The sequence below is a fragment of the Canis aureus genome, chromosome 14 (assembly GCF_053574225.1).
Source record: "Canis aureus isolate CA01 chromosome 14, VMU_Caureus_v.1.0, whole genome shotgun sequence".
Classification (NCBI taxonomy): domain Eukaryota; kingdom Metazoa; phylum Chordata; class Mammalia; order Carnivora; family Canidae; genus Canis; species Canis aureus.
In genome coordinates, this window is record NC_135624.1 from 31,886,345 (window position 1) to 31,906,274 (window position 19,930).

Consider the following 19,930-nt stretch of genomic DNA (forward strand, 5'->3'; position numbering starts at 1 on the left):
CAAAACAACCTCTCTGAGTCATTGGAAGATTCTTCCCACTACTTCTTCTGCTTGCCTATTCCCAGCATCCAGAAGAGTCTGTGGGTACAGGCCACGGCCAGGTGTGGGGGGCACCCAGGGGGCTCAGGGGGCTCACGAGGCCCACTGCACTGGTTCCCCACTTCCTCAGGCACCAGCTCTGCTCAAACAACGATCCTTCCCTTCTCAGCTACTCCCTGTTGTCTAGCTGGCAACCCCTGGTGGCACACTGGAGTCACCTGGGGAGCTTTAAAAAAAACACAGATGTCTGGACCCCACTCTTGGGGTTTCTGATTTAATTAGCCTGGGTACACTGGGCTTTTTAAGGTCCCAGGTGATTCTAATAGGTGGCATCCGCTGGGAACCATGCCTTGCTCTCCAAGAAACTGAAACCCACAGGCACAAATACAGACCCACTGGCGGGCTGGTCAGTCACACCCGGAGCATTCAGGTAGGTCACCACTTGCCTGAAGAATGGAAAAGAGACGATTGATTCATAGAACCTCCATGTCGCCACAAGATCAATCCTATTGGGGTTGGTAGCATAATACCTCCAGGCAGCCTGAGGAGGAGGAAAGAGGGCTGGAATGACCAGATAGCCCTGCAATACTCACACAGAATCCCACAGTCTTAAAACATGTGTGAAGCCCCTACTCCTAGGAGTTTAAATAGGCACTGAGGTGATATCCAGAGAAGTCAGGTTTCCTGGCTTCTTGTAGCTCCTTTGGGAAGAAATCCTTCCTGGAGCCATCATCTTGGAGCCCAACCTGGTACCGTGGGGGTGGGGAGGTGGAGAAACCCAGTGGAAGGAGAAACGGATGCTGGGTATAAATTCCCCAGAAGGAGCAGGGGCTACTCTTGTTGCGAGTTTCCTTGAGACCTCTTAAACAGGGAGGTGGATACACACTTCTTTTGTGCCATTTTGGGTGCAAGAGATGGCCCAGGAGATGAAGTTTTGATTCTGATATACTAGAACTTCAGGACTACTGTGACAGTCTGGGGCTTGGGGGGATAACAGAGCAGACCTTTCGAGGCCGGGACCGCCGTGACACTACATGACGTAGGATAACATCGTGTACCATCCCGTGTCAGACCCACAGACCCAATGAGACCCTCAGGACACTGAACGCAAGTTCATGGTGGGTGGTATTGCACACATTGGGCCCCATGGAGCTGTAGTCAGGGTACCCCACCCTCCTCTTCTCTGTGCTCCTCACAGCCCACCAAACCATGTAGCAGGAATTCCCTCTGAAGTGTAATTGGGAACTCTCCTGCCTTTCTCCCCAACCTCACACTATCCTTCCCACTTCCAGCGCACAGTGTGAGAGTGACGGAGCTGCCAGGCGTCCAATGCCCACTGGTGCGTGATGGTCTAGTGGGCAGGACAAATGGCCAACCATCCAATCCTGAACACACATACGGTGTCTCTTCCCTTCTTGGGCTTATGGGTTCTCAGTCCTGGGGCCATGTCTTGTAGCTGACTGGCTAAGCACCCGGACTCTAGCCTGGCTCTTCTATGAGGGTCCCTACATCAGGATGGGGGTGGAAAGTAGAAGGAGGGGAGGCCTAGTATGGACTCCGGCCCAAGTCAAATTCTCCACTCCAACACCGTTGGTAAAACAGCTGATGGTGGGGTCCCTGTTGGAGTCCTGTGTCTCTTTCTCGCTCGGCTTAGGATCTGGATGGGAGAGTGTTGGGATTGCCATGTTCATCCCACGAGGACCCGTCAAAAGATAACCAAGGGAACACCCACAGCCATGTCCAAGCAAACGTGGTCCTGGGTCCCATCCGCAGGGCCAGGCATGCCCACCACCGTACAAGCACAAACAGCCCCCCAAACATAGCAGACACAGACGCCCCGGGGACCCAGATCCGGTTCACCCCCAGACAGACAGACCTGAATGAGCTCTGCAGCCGGCTTCCTTCTTTTCTCAAAGTGCTTCTGCCGATGCTGTTCCTGCACCTTGAGAGCCAGCCCGGACCCCAGGATGCCCTGGAGGGAGAAGCCAGGCCTGGGTCAGCCCTGCTGGCCTCTCTGGGTGCCCCGTCCCCACCCCCAGGGCCACAAGGATTCCTTCTCCTCTTCCAGGGAAGAGGTTGCCGGGTTACATGGAGCCTTGCTTTTTAGGAAGGCTTGGCTTCGGCTCCTGACTCTGCCCCTTTCTAGAGGCAAGACCCCAGGCAAGGCTCTTCTCCAACTTCACCTCAACTTCCTCCACAGGGAAGTGGGGTAATAATATCTTTTTCATAATTTCATTAAGCAAAAAGTGAAATCATGTATAGGAGCTGTTTCATAAGAAGTACGACACAGAACAGATGCCCGGTGAATGCTAACGGAATGTAAAACTATTTTAGCTGCTTAGATGGTCCATTAAGAATTGTACTGGAGGGATACCAGGCTCAGAGGTTGAGCATCTGCCCTCAGGTCAGGTCGCGATCCCAGGGTCCTGGGATCGAGTCCCCCATTGGGCTCCCCGCAGGGAGTCTGCTTCTCCCTCTGCCTGTGTCTCTGCCTCTCTCTGTGTCTCTCATGAATAAATAATTAAAATCTTAAAAAAAAAAAAAAGCTACTTGTACTAGAATTTCCCCAAATTGTGACCTGTTTTGACTGCCAGGTCAGAATTGCATGTGGATTGCATGGCTGGTAGTACGTCCTCTTTTTAATTTGGGAGAGACCCTTAGGCCATGCAGCAGCCCCATGCCCCGCCCCCCCCCCCCCCCCCCCCCAGTTCCAGATGAGGAAACTGAGATTCACAAGGGTCACATGCCCAGGTCAGCGAGCTTAGGAAACAGAGAAGGGAGGAAGACTATCACTAAGAATAGGTTTGGGGGACACAGAGGGTAGAAGCAGGTTTGCTCTGTGAGAAGGTTCTTTGCGGCTTCGTGATTAAGAGCCAGAACCCGCAGCTCCATAGCCCTGAGGACTATGGAAACTTGTGACTGTGGAAACCTGACAGGCCTGAGCCTCTGTTTTCTCATCTGGAAGGTGGTGATAAAAACCTCCCAAACTCACAATGTTGTCACAACATGAGATGAAATGAGACGATGTAGGGAAAGCATTTGGCACGGTTCCAGCACAGAGTACAACCGACGAGCACTGTCTGTGATTGCTGTGAATATTACACTTATGGGCTCTGGGCTTTGGGGAGGTTATTCTCTCAGGGTCAAGTACTCACTATGGAGGGGGAGGCATTTTTTACACAAGCCAGGAAATGAAATGGGAGGACAAGCTCATATAGACGAAGGAGCCCCCATATGCAAGGTGCTGGGGAGACATGCGGGGAAACATAAGCCTAAGCTCACAGTTGGGGGTGGAGGGTGATGGGGACTTAGCAGGGGGGTCAGAAATGCCTTTACAGAATTGTGCCCAGAGGAGGGGGCAACTCATTCAGCTTCTCTGAGACTGGAATTCGGAGCAGCCCAGCCTATGGGACTGAGGGTGAGATGGGGTGGATGATGAGCCTGGCAGGGGCAGTGGGGCAAGGCAGGGAGGGGCCCACATGTCCCACCAGGGAGACGATCAGGGTACTTACTGCCGGAAGGGCAAAAAAGGAGACGCCGATTAAGGAGAAGGTGGCTGCAATCAGGCGGCCTTCCCATGTTTTGGGCGTCTTGTCTCCGTAGCCGATGGTGGCCAGCGTGATCTGGAGAGAGAAGAGGTCACATGTCTTAACCAGGAGAGGGATCCAGGGATGTGTCAGGCAAGCTCTACCCATAAGCCTTTCCTACTGCTTGGGGATGTGTTTCCCATGGGAGCAAAGGTACCTGTGCCAGGTAATTATATGGGAGCCTTGAGACCACCATTGTTCCTAACTTAAGGATTTTCTACCGAGAGGCAATCAGCCAACACTGTTTTCCAATAACTGCAAATGTGTGCATGTGCCTTCCTGGCATGTGTTTACAGCTGTGTGATTTTGTGTATTGCCACATTTCCCAATGTATGCATGCTCTGGAGTGTGTTCGTATGTAACGTGTGCGTATGTGTGCATGTCTCATATCTGCTTATGGGTCTGTGCTAATGTGCGTTGTACATTCCTGGGTATGTTCACAAGTGTAGGTCCCTGGGCACACATACCTATGAATGGACGGGGCAGGACTGCAGAGCAGTTAAGAGCATGGCCTCTGGAGCCCATTTGCCTGAGAGTGATTTGCCTGAGTTCAAATCCCAGGTCAATCAATAACAGGCTCAGAGATCTTTCTTGGATTAGTTATTTACCTAACCACTTCATGCCCTAGTTCTCCCTGCCTTAAAAAAAGGGGGCCAATAATAGGAGTTGTTTGAAATTAAACTATGCTTATACATGTAAGGTATTTAGAGCAATGCTCTGGAGCAAAGCCTTAAAAATAATGCTAGCTTTAGTACCACCTGTCCCTCTGGGTGTGAGGCCATGGGTCTCCAGGTAGGTCTGAAGGTCTGAGGACACGTGTGTGAATCTGGGCTGTTTCTATCTGCAGATGCACGGCTTAGCTAATAAGAGCCCACAACTAATAAAGTGAGGTCCCTGAGTGGTGATGGGACCAGACTGTTCTCAGCAGCCCTGACTTCCTGCAAGCACTAAGAAAAATCCATCTGCAAATGCATTCTCTGCCTTCCAGGTCTCTCTGTCTCCTGATCAGTCCCTGTGGCGGGCCTTCAAGTCAGTGACTCACCAGGCCCCACCAAAGGGCATCTGCGTAGGTCTCAAATTCCTCCTTCGTCTCTTCTCCTTGTGCATCAACCTCTGGCACATCTTTCTCAACCAGGTAGACAAGAAATGAAGAAAGGATGAGCGTCAGGAACCCAATGTACCAGGCGGTGATGAGCTCCTGGGAGAGTAAGCAATGGACAAGGGAAGTGGTCACTGGGAAATCTTTGGATGGAGGCTGGAGGCAGACACACTGGAGTTGGGGTCCAGGTTTACCAGATCCATGAATGTGGGCAAGTTACTCACCTTCTCCAAGCCTTACGTCCCATCACTGTGAGATAGCATCAGTCATATGGCCATTCTTTTCTTTTTCTTTTTTCTTTTCTTTTCTTTTTTTTTTTTTTTTTACAATTGGTGAATAGTTGACACAGAACATTATATGAGTTCCAGGTGTACAACACGGTGATTCCACAAGTTTCCACATTATACTAGGCTCACTGCAAGTGTAGCTACCACCTGTCCCAATATATTGCCAGTACCATACCACCATATCCTTTATGCTGTGTCTTTTATTCTCATGATTTATTCATTCCATATCCCACTCCCCTTTACCCATTGTGTCCAACCCTCCATGCCTTTCCCTCTGGCAACCATCAGTTTGTTCTTTGTATTTATAGGTCTGTTTCTGATTTTTGCTTGTTTATTCATTTGTTGGTTGTTGTTTTTAGATTCACCTAGGAATGAAGTCATGTGGCACTTGTCTGACTTATTTCATTTGGCGTAATACCCTCTAGGTCCATCCATATTCTCACACATGGCAGGATCTCAACCTTTTTTATGGCTGTGTAATATTCTACTGTGTATATACACTACATTTTCCTTATCCATCTGTCTACTGATAGATAATTAGGTTGCCTCCATATCTTGGGTATTATAAATAATGCTGCAATAAACACTGGGGTGCATTGTATCTTTTTGAATTAGTGTTTTTGTTTTCTTTGCATAAAGACCCAGTAGTGGAATTATTGGATCATATGGTATTTCTGGTTTCAATTTTTTACCATATTTTATTCTATTTTCGTTTCAATGTTTTGAGGCACCTCCAGAGGGCTTTTCACAGTGGCTGCACCTGATTTACGTCCCCAGCAATAGCGCACGAAGGTTCCCTTTTCTCCATATCCTCGCCAGTCCTAGTCGTTTCCTGTCTTTGTGATAATAATATGGGCCTTATTTCCATCACTGATAGAATGAGTGTATGGCTCGAGGAAGACAGGACGATTTCTGTCTTTGGGTGACCTTGATATCGCAGCTCAAGAGGCTTCACGGGGAGGCAGGGAGGCAGGTGAAATAAATGGGCCTTTCCTGACAAGGCAGAGGCCTCCAGAGACTGGATTCAGCTCAGGGCTGGACAGATCTAGGATAAAGCTCAGTAGTACTCAGAAACCAGCAACAGGGAGAGCTAATGAGGCACAGTGATTTATTTCCTCTGTGACCCAGGGCACGTTAGCCCCCTCCCCAGCTTCAGTTTCTTTATTTTTAAAATGAAGGGACTGAGTCACAGTTCTAGAAACTGACCTGTGTACTCCTGATGGAAGGCAAGTATGCAGTTTTTATGCTAAATAATCACATACTGATTTAAAGTATATTAAAAATCAGCATAAATTAAAATGAGCACAAAATCTTTTATTTCGTGGATCCTATCACACCATCGATAAGGACGTGTGAGTTCGTGCACAAGAGCGATATGATTCAGAGAAAAATGCTAAGAAATAGTGAGGATGGTGCAGGACCATGACAAAGATCCGCAAATCACCCACGTCTCAAACACCCTGACCCAGACAATCCCTAAGGCTCTTTCTGTTTCTCTCATTCTGTTCTAATTTCAAAATTCAGCATGGTAGGTTGGACAGAAGCAAGTCAAGGTTATCGGCGAACACCTTGTTTGGAGAGGAGGGCTGGTGCTCCTACTAAGTCATCATCCCAGGGAACAAAGTTGTTTGTATCCATATACTCCCATCTATCGGAGCGTCGTCGGCCACGCAACCTGGCTTCTGGGTCAGTAGAGCCTCGGGCTTGCTTCCTGCCTTCCTCCATGCCTTTGCTCACACTGGCTTCTCTCCATGTCTTGCCTTTCCCCATGGGGCCAACCGAAGTGCAGCAGGTCATCTTGAGACTCAAGTCACCTCCATTTCGAAAGGTTTCCGTATATTTGCTTGTTCCAGGGGATCAAGTTCAGGTCTAGTTCCTTTATGCTTTTACTACTTCCTGAATGGACTTTCTCTAAATCTCTGACACTTATTTTTTATTTTTTTAAAGATTTTATTTATTTATTTATTTGACAGAGAGAGAGAGAGAGAGAGCTCACACAAGCAGGGGGAGCAGCAGACAGAGGGAGAGGGAGAAGCAGAGTCCCTCTGAGCAGGGATCCCAAAATGGGGCTCAATCCCAGGACCCCAGGATCATGACTTGAGCCAAAGGCAGATGCTTAACCAACTGAGCCACCCAGAAGCCCCTTTAACACTTATTATGCCCACTGCCCAGGTCTGGCTTGCCCCACACCATCACACCCATTCATGTGAGTTCGTTACAGCACAGAGAGGTTTGTTTCGATGGCACAGGCAATCCAGCCAGCCATTCCCTTCGGCACATGTCCGCTCTGCCCAGGGTTTGAGAAGACAAAGGTGAATTGGATAAGTCCTTCCCCTGTGGCTGTCTGGGCCTCGAGCCTTTCACCTCATTGAGTGTGGCTCTAGCGTTCCTATGGTTTTTCACACCCTCTGGCCCCAAAAGGTTCATCTGGTGCTTAGCTAGGGAAATTGCTGTCTGTTCATGAACGTGCAGTAAAACTGGTTGTATTGGATTATTAAGAAGTCGCATAACGGTCAATGACGAGGAGTGAAAATGTGTCCCAATTCTGTGCTTTGCAGTCATTTCAAAGGCTATTCAAGGCAATCCTGACTTTACATAATTTTGGCCAGCAGCTCTTGGCAGAGCCTGTGGCTGGTCCGCTATACCCACACCCTCCTGCAGGCACTGGAGCTGCCCTGCAGTCAGACCGGGGCGGGGGTGGGGTGGGGGGTAGAGCCAGTGTGGGTGAAAGCTGGCAGCAACTTCCTGCTTGTTCCTTAAATCCATTCTGCAGGGTGTTCCAGGCCCCTTTCCCGCTGCCTCGATGACTCCAAGCTCATTTTTAAGACAGATGAGGGCCACCTAGCCCACGTCCGACACCACATGCGTGAGAAGACTTCAACATTTTTGTGCTAAGTCTCGGAGACTCCAGGGCTTCTTTGTTCTGGCAGCACAGCCCGGCCTTATCATGACTGCGAAGCTCTAACCCTGTGCGACACAGGCCTCCCACTCTGCATCACTGACTCCCAGGAGAGTCCATCGTGGAATGTGGCCCAGAATGAATGGATGAAGAAGTACCCATTCACCAGGCTTAGGGAAGGAACTGGTCTAAGCTATTGTAGTTAATAAACGGGGAAGCTGGACTCAAACCCAGGAATGTGCTCACCTCCTAAACACACTGCCTGCCCTGGAGGTGAAGGCTCCAGCACTCACTCTCCATCCCAGGGATGCGACCCCCTGAAGCTACCCTCCGGGATGGCAGGTCATTCTCAGGCCCAGAGGGGTTAGGGCTGCCCCAGTCCTGGCCAGGCAGATGTCCTACAGCTTAGGAACAGCACAAGGCTAAGAATGGGGATGTCTGAAGGGACAAGAATGGCAGGTAGAGCTGGACCAGCAGCTGCTTTTTCTGCCTCTGGTCTCCTACCATAGAGACGTCATTGTGTCTCGCAGTTCTTCCCACCTGACCTCAGTTGGAGGGTCTGTTGGTGGCGTGGACATATCTCTTCCCAGGAATCACCCGGCACATATGCAACTGTTTTCTAATCTGATCTAAGGGAACACAGGACAAGGACCGAAACCAGCCATTCTCAGCCCAGATTTCTACGAGAGCCATGAATCAGTTAGGCTCCATGGATAAAAGGTCAGGTGCTGCTAGCATAATCCCTGGTAAGAGAGGGGAAGGTCAGGTGGAGACTGGGATCAGAGGCTGCACGGATAAAATAAAACGCCTCCATCCTGAGGCGAAGGAGTCCATGGGCTTTACATTTTATTTATGTATTTATTTGTACCGTTTGTGAAGAGAAGCGTACCTGCAATAATAAACGCTGTCATTAACAAGCACCTACTATTTACTGGGTGCTTCAATGTACCTCTTCTTGGGGAAGCAGCCAGAAGGATCCTCATTGTAAGTGTCGAGGCAGCTCAGAAACATAGAGCATATTCTAAATCTTTTTACTCTAGGATGTGAGCCACTTCTCACCCTCATTTTATAAATGCAGGAGGAGCCAAGGCTCAGTGGGGTTACCGAAAATCCCGAGTCACACCAATAGAGTTTGGACTCCCACCAGGCTGGGTGAGTGCTGAACCTTTCCCTCCCCTCCTGGGCCACCTTATGTTGGCTCATTGGGCCCCCTCAACAACCCGGAGCAGAGTCATGATTCTCCATAGTTTAGAAATGAGGAAACCGAGGCTCCAGGACAGGTGAGTGGCTTGGCCACCGTCATCGGCATGTAGTGTAGCAAAGACCTGAACCCAGGTCCACCTGCTTCTGCTCTCTGCGGCACCTGCTCGTGCCCCTCCTCTCCCTCCTCCTCCTCCTCCTCCTCAGCATCACCAGTGGGGACAGAGCACCCGCCCTCTGGGGAACTGTAAGGGAGGGGATGCCTTGAAAGGCTCAGGTTGGGGAGAAGCCCACGCAGCCTCACGGCTTCCCTGCGGCACTTACTTTGCTGTGGGCGCAGATGGCCGAGCCCAGAAGCTTCCACGTGCCTCCCCGGCGGTCCATCCGCAGCATCCGCAGGATCTGCAGGAAGCGCAGGCTGCGCAGGGAGGTGGCCAGCACATTGCCCTGGTTTCCCACGGCAACCACGGGCACAGAGGCGATTAGCACGAAGATGTCTGGGGAGGAGGACAGAGAGGCGGTGGGGGGAGAAGGAAAAGGTCAGGTCAGGCAGTGGCAGTGGGGCCGTCCTAGGCACTGGCTGCCCACCCACGAATGCCTGCCGAGCACCTGGTGCTAGATGGGAGCTGGGACCTTTGCCCGTCGGCCCATCTCCTGCTGGTGGAGGAGGGTCCCTGGGGTTGTTGACGCCCCACACTTCTGAGCTGCACTGTTGGGTGGCCTCCCTCAGCTTCAGGGAAGGCCCTGGAGTTGATCGTGGGAAAACGTGAGGCCCACCATGAAGTGGGATGACTGTCCAGACGTGAAAATGTCCACCCCCCCAGCTGTGAGTGAAAGCAGAGGAGCAGACGGGGTGACGGGCTTCTGGAACGGGCCCAGCTGGCTTCTGAAGCCAATAGCCAAGGATAGAGGAGTGTGCCCTGGTCCCTTCAGATTCCCTACAGCGGCCCCAACACCCATACCAATCATCTCTCCGCCACGCTGCCAAGGGTCAACAGGTAAAAGGGACCCCATAGCCAAGTAAATGTGGGGAAAAATTGATTAAACACATTTTGTTACTCCTAGGAACCTTCAATATGCTAATATGGACTGTGGCTCTCTGTTACACACAAGAAGTACAGCCTTTCCCCCAAAGATTTCGGTCGTAGGACTACTTTCCACAAGAGCATCGGGTTCTAAGGAAGACAGTGGAAGAAATGTTTGTCCACTGGGTAAAGTCCAAGCTCCTGAAAACCCTGTGACCTGGCCCTTAGGGGCTTCTCAGAAGGAGGTGCGGTTTGCCAAGTGCACAGGGTTCTCTCAGACCTCCATACCTTTGTGTGTGTTGGTGCCTCGGCTTGGAACAGGCCCCTCAATTCACACCTAGGTGTGTGTGCCATATCATGGTGTCCTTGAGATGCGCCTAACTTTCGGGAAAAGCTCAGTGTCAAACAGCTGGATACCAGTATGTCTGCATCCTCGGCCAGGCTTCTCTGTATCTGTGTGAAGTTATCCACTCACAATGTTTGTAGAAAACAAGACAAAACAAAACCTGGATGTGGAGTGAATGTGAGCCAAGTCTATGAGGCTCAGAGAGAAGGGGAGAGTCTGGCCCACATGGGCCCATTCGTGCCCCAAATGGCAGGGTCTGAGGCTGCCTCAGAGATGAAGGCCACTATGTTCTCTGACGGGATGACCACCCTCATGTCGAACATGCAGCGAAGAGCAATGTTTCCCACAAGGGCCATGTTATGGGAGAAGTCGAGAGGAGGAGAGCAGAAAACACAGGCACCCAAGAAAGGAAAGCAGCCAGGATGGTTAATGCTGAGGATTGGCCTTGACTCTGCGGGGGAGGCTTGCCTCAGCTCTCGAGGGGAGGCGGGCAGCGGAGCATGATGGGGAGCTCGGTCAAATCAGGCCCTCTTGGAGCACAGACTGCTCCATGGGGAATGCTCTTGTTCTGGAAGGTTCCAGGCTCCACACAACACTAGGATGTTCTCAAACTGGGTGAGAACCTCTGAATTTGGGCACAGAGTCACCTTCCCTACCCCCTGCCACACGCACACACACGTACACACACACACACAGCTTCTGGTCAGCACTGGATAGGACTCTTCAAAGGAGAAAAAGAAGTCAGCTTAACATCTTGCAAAAGATTTGAAAGGAAGACAGAAGAAGAAAGGAAGGCAAGCCGGGGTTGCTATGGGCTGAATGCTTGCGTCCTCCCAAAATTCAGTTGCTGAGATCCTGGTCCCCAGTGGGATGGGCTTAGGAGGCAGGGCCTCAGGGAAGTGATGAGGTCGTGAGGGTGGAGCCCTCAGGAATGGGATCAGGGCCCTGATGGCAGTTTCCTGAGGGCTCCTTTTCCCCTTCCATGGTGTGAGGACACAGCCAGGAGTCCTAGAAGTGGTCAGTCTGTGGCCCATAGAGGGACTCGACCAGGGCCCAGCACCCTGAGCTTGGACTTCGGGCCTCCAGAACTGTGAGAAATGCAATTCTCTTGTTCATAAGAGAGACTGGGGAGCCCGTGGCACTGTGACAGTTGCCTAAATGGACTCTTAGTCCAGGAGCAGAAAGGGAAGGAGGAGAAAGAAAGAGAAAAGGTTAAAAAATACAAAAAAAAAAAAAAAATCAGTAACTACAAAGTCCTTCAAAATTGTGCGCATGCACACACACACACACACACACACACAGCCTCTCCTTGCATTAAACATTCTGAGTGATAAACAAAACCCTCAGGTGTCCAACCTCAGCAGCAGGTGGGAAGAAGGAAGAGCGGTTTCTGTCGGCTGCAAGGTGGTGCAGTCACCGTGCAGTCGGTGCAGTCACCGTGCCGAGGTGGTGCCATCACCTGCACTGTAGGTGCAGTCAACCTACAAGCAAAGGCAAGGCATCCCTGGTTGTGCAGAGAGGAGTGCTGCCGCCAGGACAGAGGAGGGTTCCAGCTCTTTTTCCCCGGGCTAGCCATCCATGCCCAAAGGGCTGCGTTCAGTCCTGGGGGTCACTTTTTAAAAGGGCAGTGAGCGCACTCAGAGAAGAGCAAGTACGATGCTGAGAACACATGGAACAAGGTATAGCTGAAGCCACTCGGCCCGTTTCTCCACCGCTGGAGTGGAGACGGGAAATAGACTGGCTGAACTCAAATATCTGAAGAGAGTCAGAAGACTTAGGATGAAATAAATATGTTGTAAGGTGGTGAGCGCCCCGGGGCTGGAGGTATGCAAGCAGGTGACTGTTTGAAGGCTGCTATGAAGGAGACAGGAGCTTCAGATGGGAATACCCGGGTTCACGCTGCACCAGCAGGGGTAAGTGAAAGTGTTCATTTCTCTGCTTAAGATGCCTGTGCCCAGAGGGAAGGGCGTCAGGGACCTCTCCCCAGAGCAACTCTGGTTCAAGACCCAGCCACGTGGTAGGGAGGGCGGGGCCACAGGTGCCTGTTTCTCCCAGACCTGGTGTTAGGATGGTTCCAGGTGACTGGAAAATGACTCAGCGCCGCGAGCCTTGGGGTGCCCCTCTGAAAAATGGGCATGACGTGGGCCATAGAGAAGTAATCCTCAACTAGCAGTGGTGTCACCCCTCCTGCCCCCACTACAGCAAGTGTGGACGGGAGTAGGCAATTTTAGTTGTCACGATGACTGGCGGCTACGGGTCTAGGGCCTGGGGATTGCTCTGCGTCCTACAAAGAGCTGCTCCTTCACAGCCCAAGTGCCAAGAATGCCCCTTCCTCCCCCAACCACTTGGAATCACCGCCCTATAGAACTATTAAGAGGGTGAGCCTCGGAAGAAGGACTGGAGCAGCTCTTCCTCACCGAGGTAGGGTCGGAGGCTGCAGGGGCTTTCACAACCCCACGGGCTCCCCAGAAGAACGGTGGCTGCCTAAAATGTCCTCAGCCAAATGGTGCACCAAAGCAGGGGGCAGTGGCTAGGGGGGACCAGGGCACCCCCTGACCCGGGGTCAGGGCTTACCGAGCATGCACAGGGGCTTCCTGGCAAACTTCAGCCTTCCCCGCCAGCCTTTGTAGCGGCAGCAACATCCGGCAGCCCAGATCCTCAAAGCAAACTCCGCTCCAAAGATGAAAATAGCAAATGTTTCCTGCATTAAGAACATATGGAGAGACACGGATCAACCGGGAACCCAGTTGTCTGGGACCAGCGATTTCTGCTCTGAGGTTCTGAAGAGCGGGGTTTCTGTTGCTGTTGCTGTTTTGGTGGTGGAGCGAGGACGCTCTCAGCACCTCCTGCAGCCTCGGACAGCTCCTGCGTCCATGCTCATGTGCCAACGGTCCCTAATACCAGCCTTGCCAAGAGATTCCTTGCTTTTTCTCTTTGCTTTGATGCCAATGGATTTTTTTTTTTAAGTCTACTTTCATGGACGAAAAGCCTCTACGTGCAGTTAAAGCGAAAAGAGAAATATCAATGAAACACAGGCCGCTAGTCCCACCCAGTGCCTGGCCCCTGGTATTGCTAATTAGGGCCAATGGTTACTTAGCTCAGCTCCTGGGCCGGGCACCCCGTGTAGCATTTTATATTATTCTCATTTTATGTTTTGAGAAACCAAGGCAGGGAGTAGTTAAATCAATTTCTCCAGAGTAGGACGTGGCAAAGAAGGACCCCCAGGCTGGTAATGAGGCTCAGAGCCCGCGTGCATCAGCTCCATGCTTGGCTGGCTCCCTGGACCTGGGGTCTCCTCCTTCCCTCCCGCCTCTCTTGTCAATCAGTCTTGGACACTTTTGTCCCCCTCTCTTTGGTGACCTCCTGAGACCCCTGGGGAGTTGCTGCTCCATGATAATCCCTGAAACCTAGCTCCTGGAGCTAGATGTCTTCTCAGGATTCACCTGCTAAGGTGTTAGCATGAGACCCTGGAGACCAGAAACGCCTGCCCTCAGAAGGCATTTGCTGAATCTGGCATCACGGATGGCAGGCTCCGAGCAAGGGGAAGGTTCTGCTATTTTGTAGACCCTAATGGTGGCTGGCAGAGATAAAACAAGCAGAGGCTCCAGGAGTGAGGACGTGGAGCTTTAATGCACAAATGGGATTTGGTACTTGGCCTTGAAGGGAGTCCAAGATCCTCAGGGTTTAGGGAGAAAAGGCAGAGGCAGTTTCCAGAACAGAGCATGCCTTCATGTTAATGTTCAGAGGACTAAGAAGCTGAGGTTTCCAACAAACGTGCATTGCTTTTTGCTTTGACCTTGCTTATACCCTCCTGTCTTAGGTCTAGAATAATGAAGGCCATACCCTCCCCACCCGAGCCCATGGCAGATCTGACCGATTCATCCAGGCATTGCTTTCTCTTGGGTCTGGACTTGGCCAGAGACTCCAGGAAGCCAACACCAGTGGCACCCAAGGGCAGCCTCCTTGCTCTCAACTGTCAAAGTCTAACCAGAGGCACCTGCACCCCAGGAACAGCACCATGGTGGGTGCACAGTCTCACCAGTAACAGCAGCCAGTCTCCCGAAACAGTCTCGTACTCCCTGAACGTGGTCAGCACGGCCAGAATCAAGCATCCCAGGACAATGAGGAACCTGGAGGGAAGGAAGGAGGAAGCATGGAGTCCTGGCTGGCTCCAGAGATAGGCATCAACCAGGATGAAGCTACAACTTCCATCAGACATCAGCATGTGCTTTACTGGTCAGCCCGCTTAACTGCATGACAAACCTATGAGGCCCGTAGGAATTATTCTTCCCATTCAAGAAAGCAGGTCTGAGGAAGGGTAAGTAATGTGCACGCTTCTGCTTTACCAGCTAGTTAGTGGAACCAGCTGGGGGGCTGCAGACACCTTCCAGACCAAGTTATCCCAAGCTTTGGTCAAGCAACAGGAATGTAAATAAATCAATGGAGTGTCTTGCACACAGAGGACAGTGATTCTTCAAACATATGAGAAACACTCTTGAAACAAATTTGTTCCAAAGCTTGATAAACTCAGCAAGAGCCTCTGCAGCGATGGCTTTGTATTATTCCTTCCACAGTCAGTGGTTACTAGAGGAAATGAGCTCTTTCATCTGGAGCCCTTCAGAATTGTTTTTGAAATTACAAAGTGTTCTTCATACTAGAAACAATAGGACCTGCCGCAGTGATGGACGCAGAATGCTGGTCCTGGAAAAGTCACAGGGAGGTCATATGGCTCATGCCCCTGCCTCAGGCTAGGAGCAAACTGCAAATGATCCTTTGAGATTCTTATCTACATAAATGCAGCTGGTCGGGAGGATAGGGAGAGGGAGAGCCTGTAGTGCATGTGTGTTCATGTGTGTGCATGCTTCAACCTATCAGCAAAGAACAATGGCTCTCCCTCCCTCTCCATGAAGAGTCTCTAGTTCAAGGCCCAGCACCAGGCTCCCTAGGGTTCATGGGTGAGGCTTGGAACAACATACTCCAAGTCCTTCTGCTCTATGAGATCTGGCTCTCCAGCCTGCTGGATCCCACCCCACGCTTTGCTGGCTTCCTTGTGTAAGTGGGTATCCACGTGTGCGTTCATTCATTCACTCACTCATTCCTTCCTTCAATATTTATATGGCAGGCACTGGGGACACAGAGTTGGGATTCCCTGATGAATAGGCTGGATCTGTCCTCATGAGCTCACAGTCTAGCCAAACACAAAGCTGTCTCATGACATGATGGTTACCACCATGATGTAAGGAGGTTTGGAAATGTCTGCTCCTGGCCTTGGCTGAGGATCTGAGTCCTGGCTCTGACCCGTGGTGATCCTGATCACATTTTCTGATCAATAATAAGCCTGCTGATCTGTAGACCTGAATCGATATTTTTAACCTTGTCTAGGAATCTGAACCAGAATTTCAATTCCCCATTGTGTTTGGCCATTTTACTTCAATTAATGACTTTGGACCCATGCCTGGAATCTGCCTACCCCGCATCCCAAATCTTCTCAGGTGGTAATGATGGTGGTGGTGATGGTGGTAACGACATCAACTTCCACACCACCTGTTAGTGTGCACCTACCTCTCATCACTTTACATCTATCCACTCATCCTCACAACTAGTTCCCAGGGTAGACATGAACTTTTTGGAGATGTAGAAATTCATCAGAAGGATTCACTGCCATCTGGATAACTGTGTTGTCAGTTAAAAAGACCACAGAGTGTGGAGTCCAAAGACACAGGATCAAAGAGTACTTTCTATGTGATCTTGAGTAGCTCATTGACCTTGGGAACCCCAATGATCACACTCATAGAATGGGAATAATGGGTCAGCTGGGAGATCATGTCTATTGTGAGGACCATAGGAGATAATGGATGGGGAGTCGTTTGGTCAACTGTACAGGATCATGAAGATGATGCCTGGTGCTGTCCCATTCCACACACTCATCACTGGCTAGTTCCCCAGCAGGCCCTGGGAACTGGGCTCTTGAATGATTCTGCAAATCCACATTCGGTCAAAACTTCATTTTATTCATGCGTAGGCTCTGGAGATATAAACCCTAGATTATAATTCCCTTCCTCCTCTTGTGCTGTGTCATCTTAGACAAGTTACACAGCCACTCAGTGTCTTGGCTTCCTTGTCTAGAAAACGAACCCAATAAAAGTGACCATGTCCTCAATCATTCAATGATTCAATACTCTGTGTCGGGTGCCTAGAAGAGTGCCTTCACTAAGTGTCAGTGATCATTTTATTTTGATTTGATAATCAATATATCGAGTGCCTCTTGTATCCCAGGCAGAGCCCTGGTTTTAAGGATACAAACATGAATAAAACTTAGCCCTCATTTTCAAGGATGTCCTAGTGCAGTACAGATTATGATCTGAGTGTCCACCACATGCTCTGGGAGTACAAGGTTGAAACCATCCAAGAGGCTGTAGCCAAGGGGTTGGAAGTATATTTGAGGCTTGGCTGGAGCTGACTGCCATGTCTCAGTTTACCCAGGACATTCCCCCATTTCATGCATGTTGACCTGGAGTATGCTCCCCGAGGCATCGTGAACGACATGTGCACATGCAGAGAGTGCGAAAGTTTACAGACACAAAACCTGGCTCAACCTTCTCCTTTAGCCTGGGATGTGGGCCTCTGATGATCTGGCCTCGCTGTCCTCACAGCCTTAACTTCTGCTGCTTCGCCACTCCCAGGCCAGTCGTCCTGAACGAGGGCATTTCCTCCGACCCCCTGAGCCTATGTGTGCCCGTCTCAGTGCTCTTCCCTGCCCACTGCTCCCCAACCCGCCCCCCCAATTCTCTTGCTGATGCTTTGGCAGCACCAGTCATGACTTGCCCCCGGAGACTTCCATGACCTCGGCTGCTCTCTGCATGTTCCCCAGTGTGTCCTCTCCCCTGGGGTCACAGAGCACCGCCTGCATTTCTATTCTGGTATTGATCATAACCCATTATCATTTTGTAATCATTTACTTGCATTGTGTATTAATTAAAACATATTATCTTAACCACGTTATGAATCTGCTGAGTTTGAGGTTCAAGTGGAAACATTCAGCAGGCTGATCAGAATTCGAGCCTAAAGCTTAGGGAAGAGGTTGGGGCTGGGGATCTAAGTTCCTTTCAGCTCTCGCAGTCTGTGATTTTATTTTTTATTTTTATTTTTTAATTTTTTTATTGGAGTTCAATTTGCCAACATATAGCATAACACCCAGTGCTCATCCCATCAAGTGCCCCCCTCAGTGCCTGCCACCCAGTCACCCCCACCCCCCGCCCACCTCCCTTTCCTCCACCCCTTGTTCGTTTCCTAGAGTTAGGAGTCTCTCATGTTCTGTCTCCCTTTCTGATATTTTTAGAACTAGCAAAGGGGATCATTTGGCCCTAACCAGTAACAAAATAAATGCAGTTTCAGCCAGATTCCCGGCTGTCCAGGGTTGCAGAACCAGACGGTAGCCAGCAGGCGGCAGCAAATGCCCAGCGGAGCGCTGCATTTTCTCACATCTCAAGGAATTCAAAAGCAACCTGTAGCCTCAGGAATTTAACTTTCTGAGATTGCAGAACAACCATTAATTTACAAAGCTAAGAGCAGCAAGGAGCCCTTCTTGATCGGGGAAGGGGAAAATGCTCTTTGGTCCTTCACACTTTTCAATTTACTCTTAAGATATGCGCTTGAGTGAGTTTGAGCCCCATGTTGGGTGTAGAGATTGCTGAAATAAGTACACTAAACAAAAAAAAAAAAAAAAAAAATTTTGTGATTGATAAGTGGTAGCAATAAAATCATTAATACTTAAAAAAAAAAAAAGATATGCGCTCGATTTCAAACACACAGACCAGGTGACCAGTCTCCCCATGGAAGCCAGATGAGTGTGGCTAACAGGGTCTTCCCTCCTCCCACTGCTTTGGCTTTCTCACTCCCCCGCGCTTCGCCAACGATTCTTCTACATCCTCTGTCACTTTCTTAAAGTTTTCTATATTTTAATTCCAGTGCAGTTAACACACAGTGTGATATTAGTTTCAGGTGTACAGTATAGTGATTCAACACTTCCCTGCATCACCCCATGCTCATGAAGACAAGTGCATCCTTAACCCCCATCCCCTCACCTACCTCCACTCTGGTAACCATCAGTTTGTTCTCTATAGTTAAGAGTCTGTTTTGGGGTTTGGTTTTTTTTGTGGTTTTTTTTTTGGTTTGTCTCTTTCTCTTTTCCTTTGTTTTGTTTCTTAAATTCCACATGAGTGAAATCATCTGACTTATTTTGCTGAGCATAATATTCTCTCTAGCTTCCTCCATGTCATTGCAAATGGCTAGATTCCATTCTTTTTACGGCTGAATAATATTCCATTGTGTGTACATATATACACATATATGCATAGTACATCTTCTTTATCTAGTCCTCTATCGATAGACACCAGGGCTGCTTCCATAGTTTGGCTATTGTGAATAATGCTGCTGCTATCAACATAGGGAGGGGTACATGTTTGAGTTAGTGTTTTCATATTCTTTGGGCAAATACCCAAATACTGCGGGATCATAAGGTAGCTCTATTTTTTATTTTTTTGCGGAGCATCCACACTGTTTTCCACGGTGGCTGCACCAGTTTGCTTTCCCATCAACAGTATAAGAGGGTTCTCCTTTCTCCACATTTTTGCTGACACCTGTCGTTTCCTGTGTTGTTGATTTCAGCCATGTCCCCCCTGTGATTCCTGCTCTGCAACTATGTCTGTCTCCTTCACCTGACTTTCCTTTGACTTCTCCTCCTCTCCCTCTCTCTCCTCCCTCTGCTCCTTGCCTGGGCCAGCAGGATGGGTCAGGGTTTGTGGTGGAAGTCTGGGGGAGAGCCAGCAGCTGTCTTCCTATCTGCGGGGTACCTGGCTGTGTTGGCAAAGGAGGCTCGTCGGGCTCAAAGATCTCAGACACGCCCTTGCCCTTCAATCACACACCACCTCCTAAATGCTTCCACCCACATCCTCCTCTGAGTCTTCCATCCAGCCAGGGATGTGGAGGGTGGGGGAGGAGGCTGCTTTGGAGCTGCAATTGGTGTCTCAAGCATAGGGGTCCAGGCCTTTCTGACACCAAACCTCTGCTGGGCCACAGGTCTGCACAGGGAAATGTGACCGAGGAATCACAGGGGTACCCGGGATTCCCTGTGCCCCCTTCTCAGCCAGGCCTAGACTCCCTTATAGGAACAAAGCTGGGCCCACTGGGAATGAGCGCCTAACAGTCAAGTATTACCTCACAGCTTCCCTCGTGGTGGGACAAGCAGGTGGTGAAAACTCTGGAATTGATCTAATAATTTGTGCATCATTTTCTCTTTTACTCCTGTGAGGTGGGGTCTCTGTCATCATTATATTTGCATCCCCACACATGAGGAACCGAGCCTCTAGGCTCAGGCAGTGGAGTCACAACATGAGTAGGAGCAGTACTGAAAGTGGCCACGAGGCCTGCAGGGAGACTCTGGGGGAAG

At 50.2% G+C, this 19,930-nt stretch overlaps 1 protein-coding gene across 1 annotated transcript in view; it reads right to left on the reverse strand.

The window, feature by feature from the left end:
- Positions 1-19,930, reverse strand: part of KCNQ3 (potassium voltage-gated channel subfamily Q member 3) — a 297,245-nt gene that overhangs the window by 41,676 nt on the left and 235,639 nt on the right. Inside the window, exons 2-8 of the mRNA XM_077847276.1 lie at positions 14,522-14,612; positions 13,057-13,183; positions 9,436-9,608; positions 4,669-4,824; positions 3,552-3,662; positions 1,916-2,011; positions 486-580 (exon numbers count right to left, since the gene is read on the reverse strand). Coding sequence (XP_077703402.1) covers positions 486-580; positions 1,916-2,011; positions 3,552-3,662; positions 4,669-4,824; positions 9,436-9,608; positions 13,057-13,183; positions 14,522-14,612 — 849 coding nt within the window. The remainder of the gene's footprint in view (positions 1-485; positions 581-1,915; positions 2,012-3,551; positions 3,663-4,668; positions 4,825-9,435; positions 9,609-13,056; positions 13,184-14,521; positions 14,613-19,930) is intronic.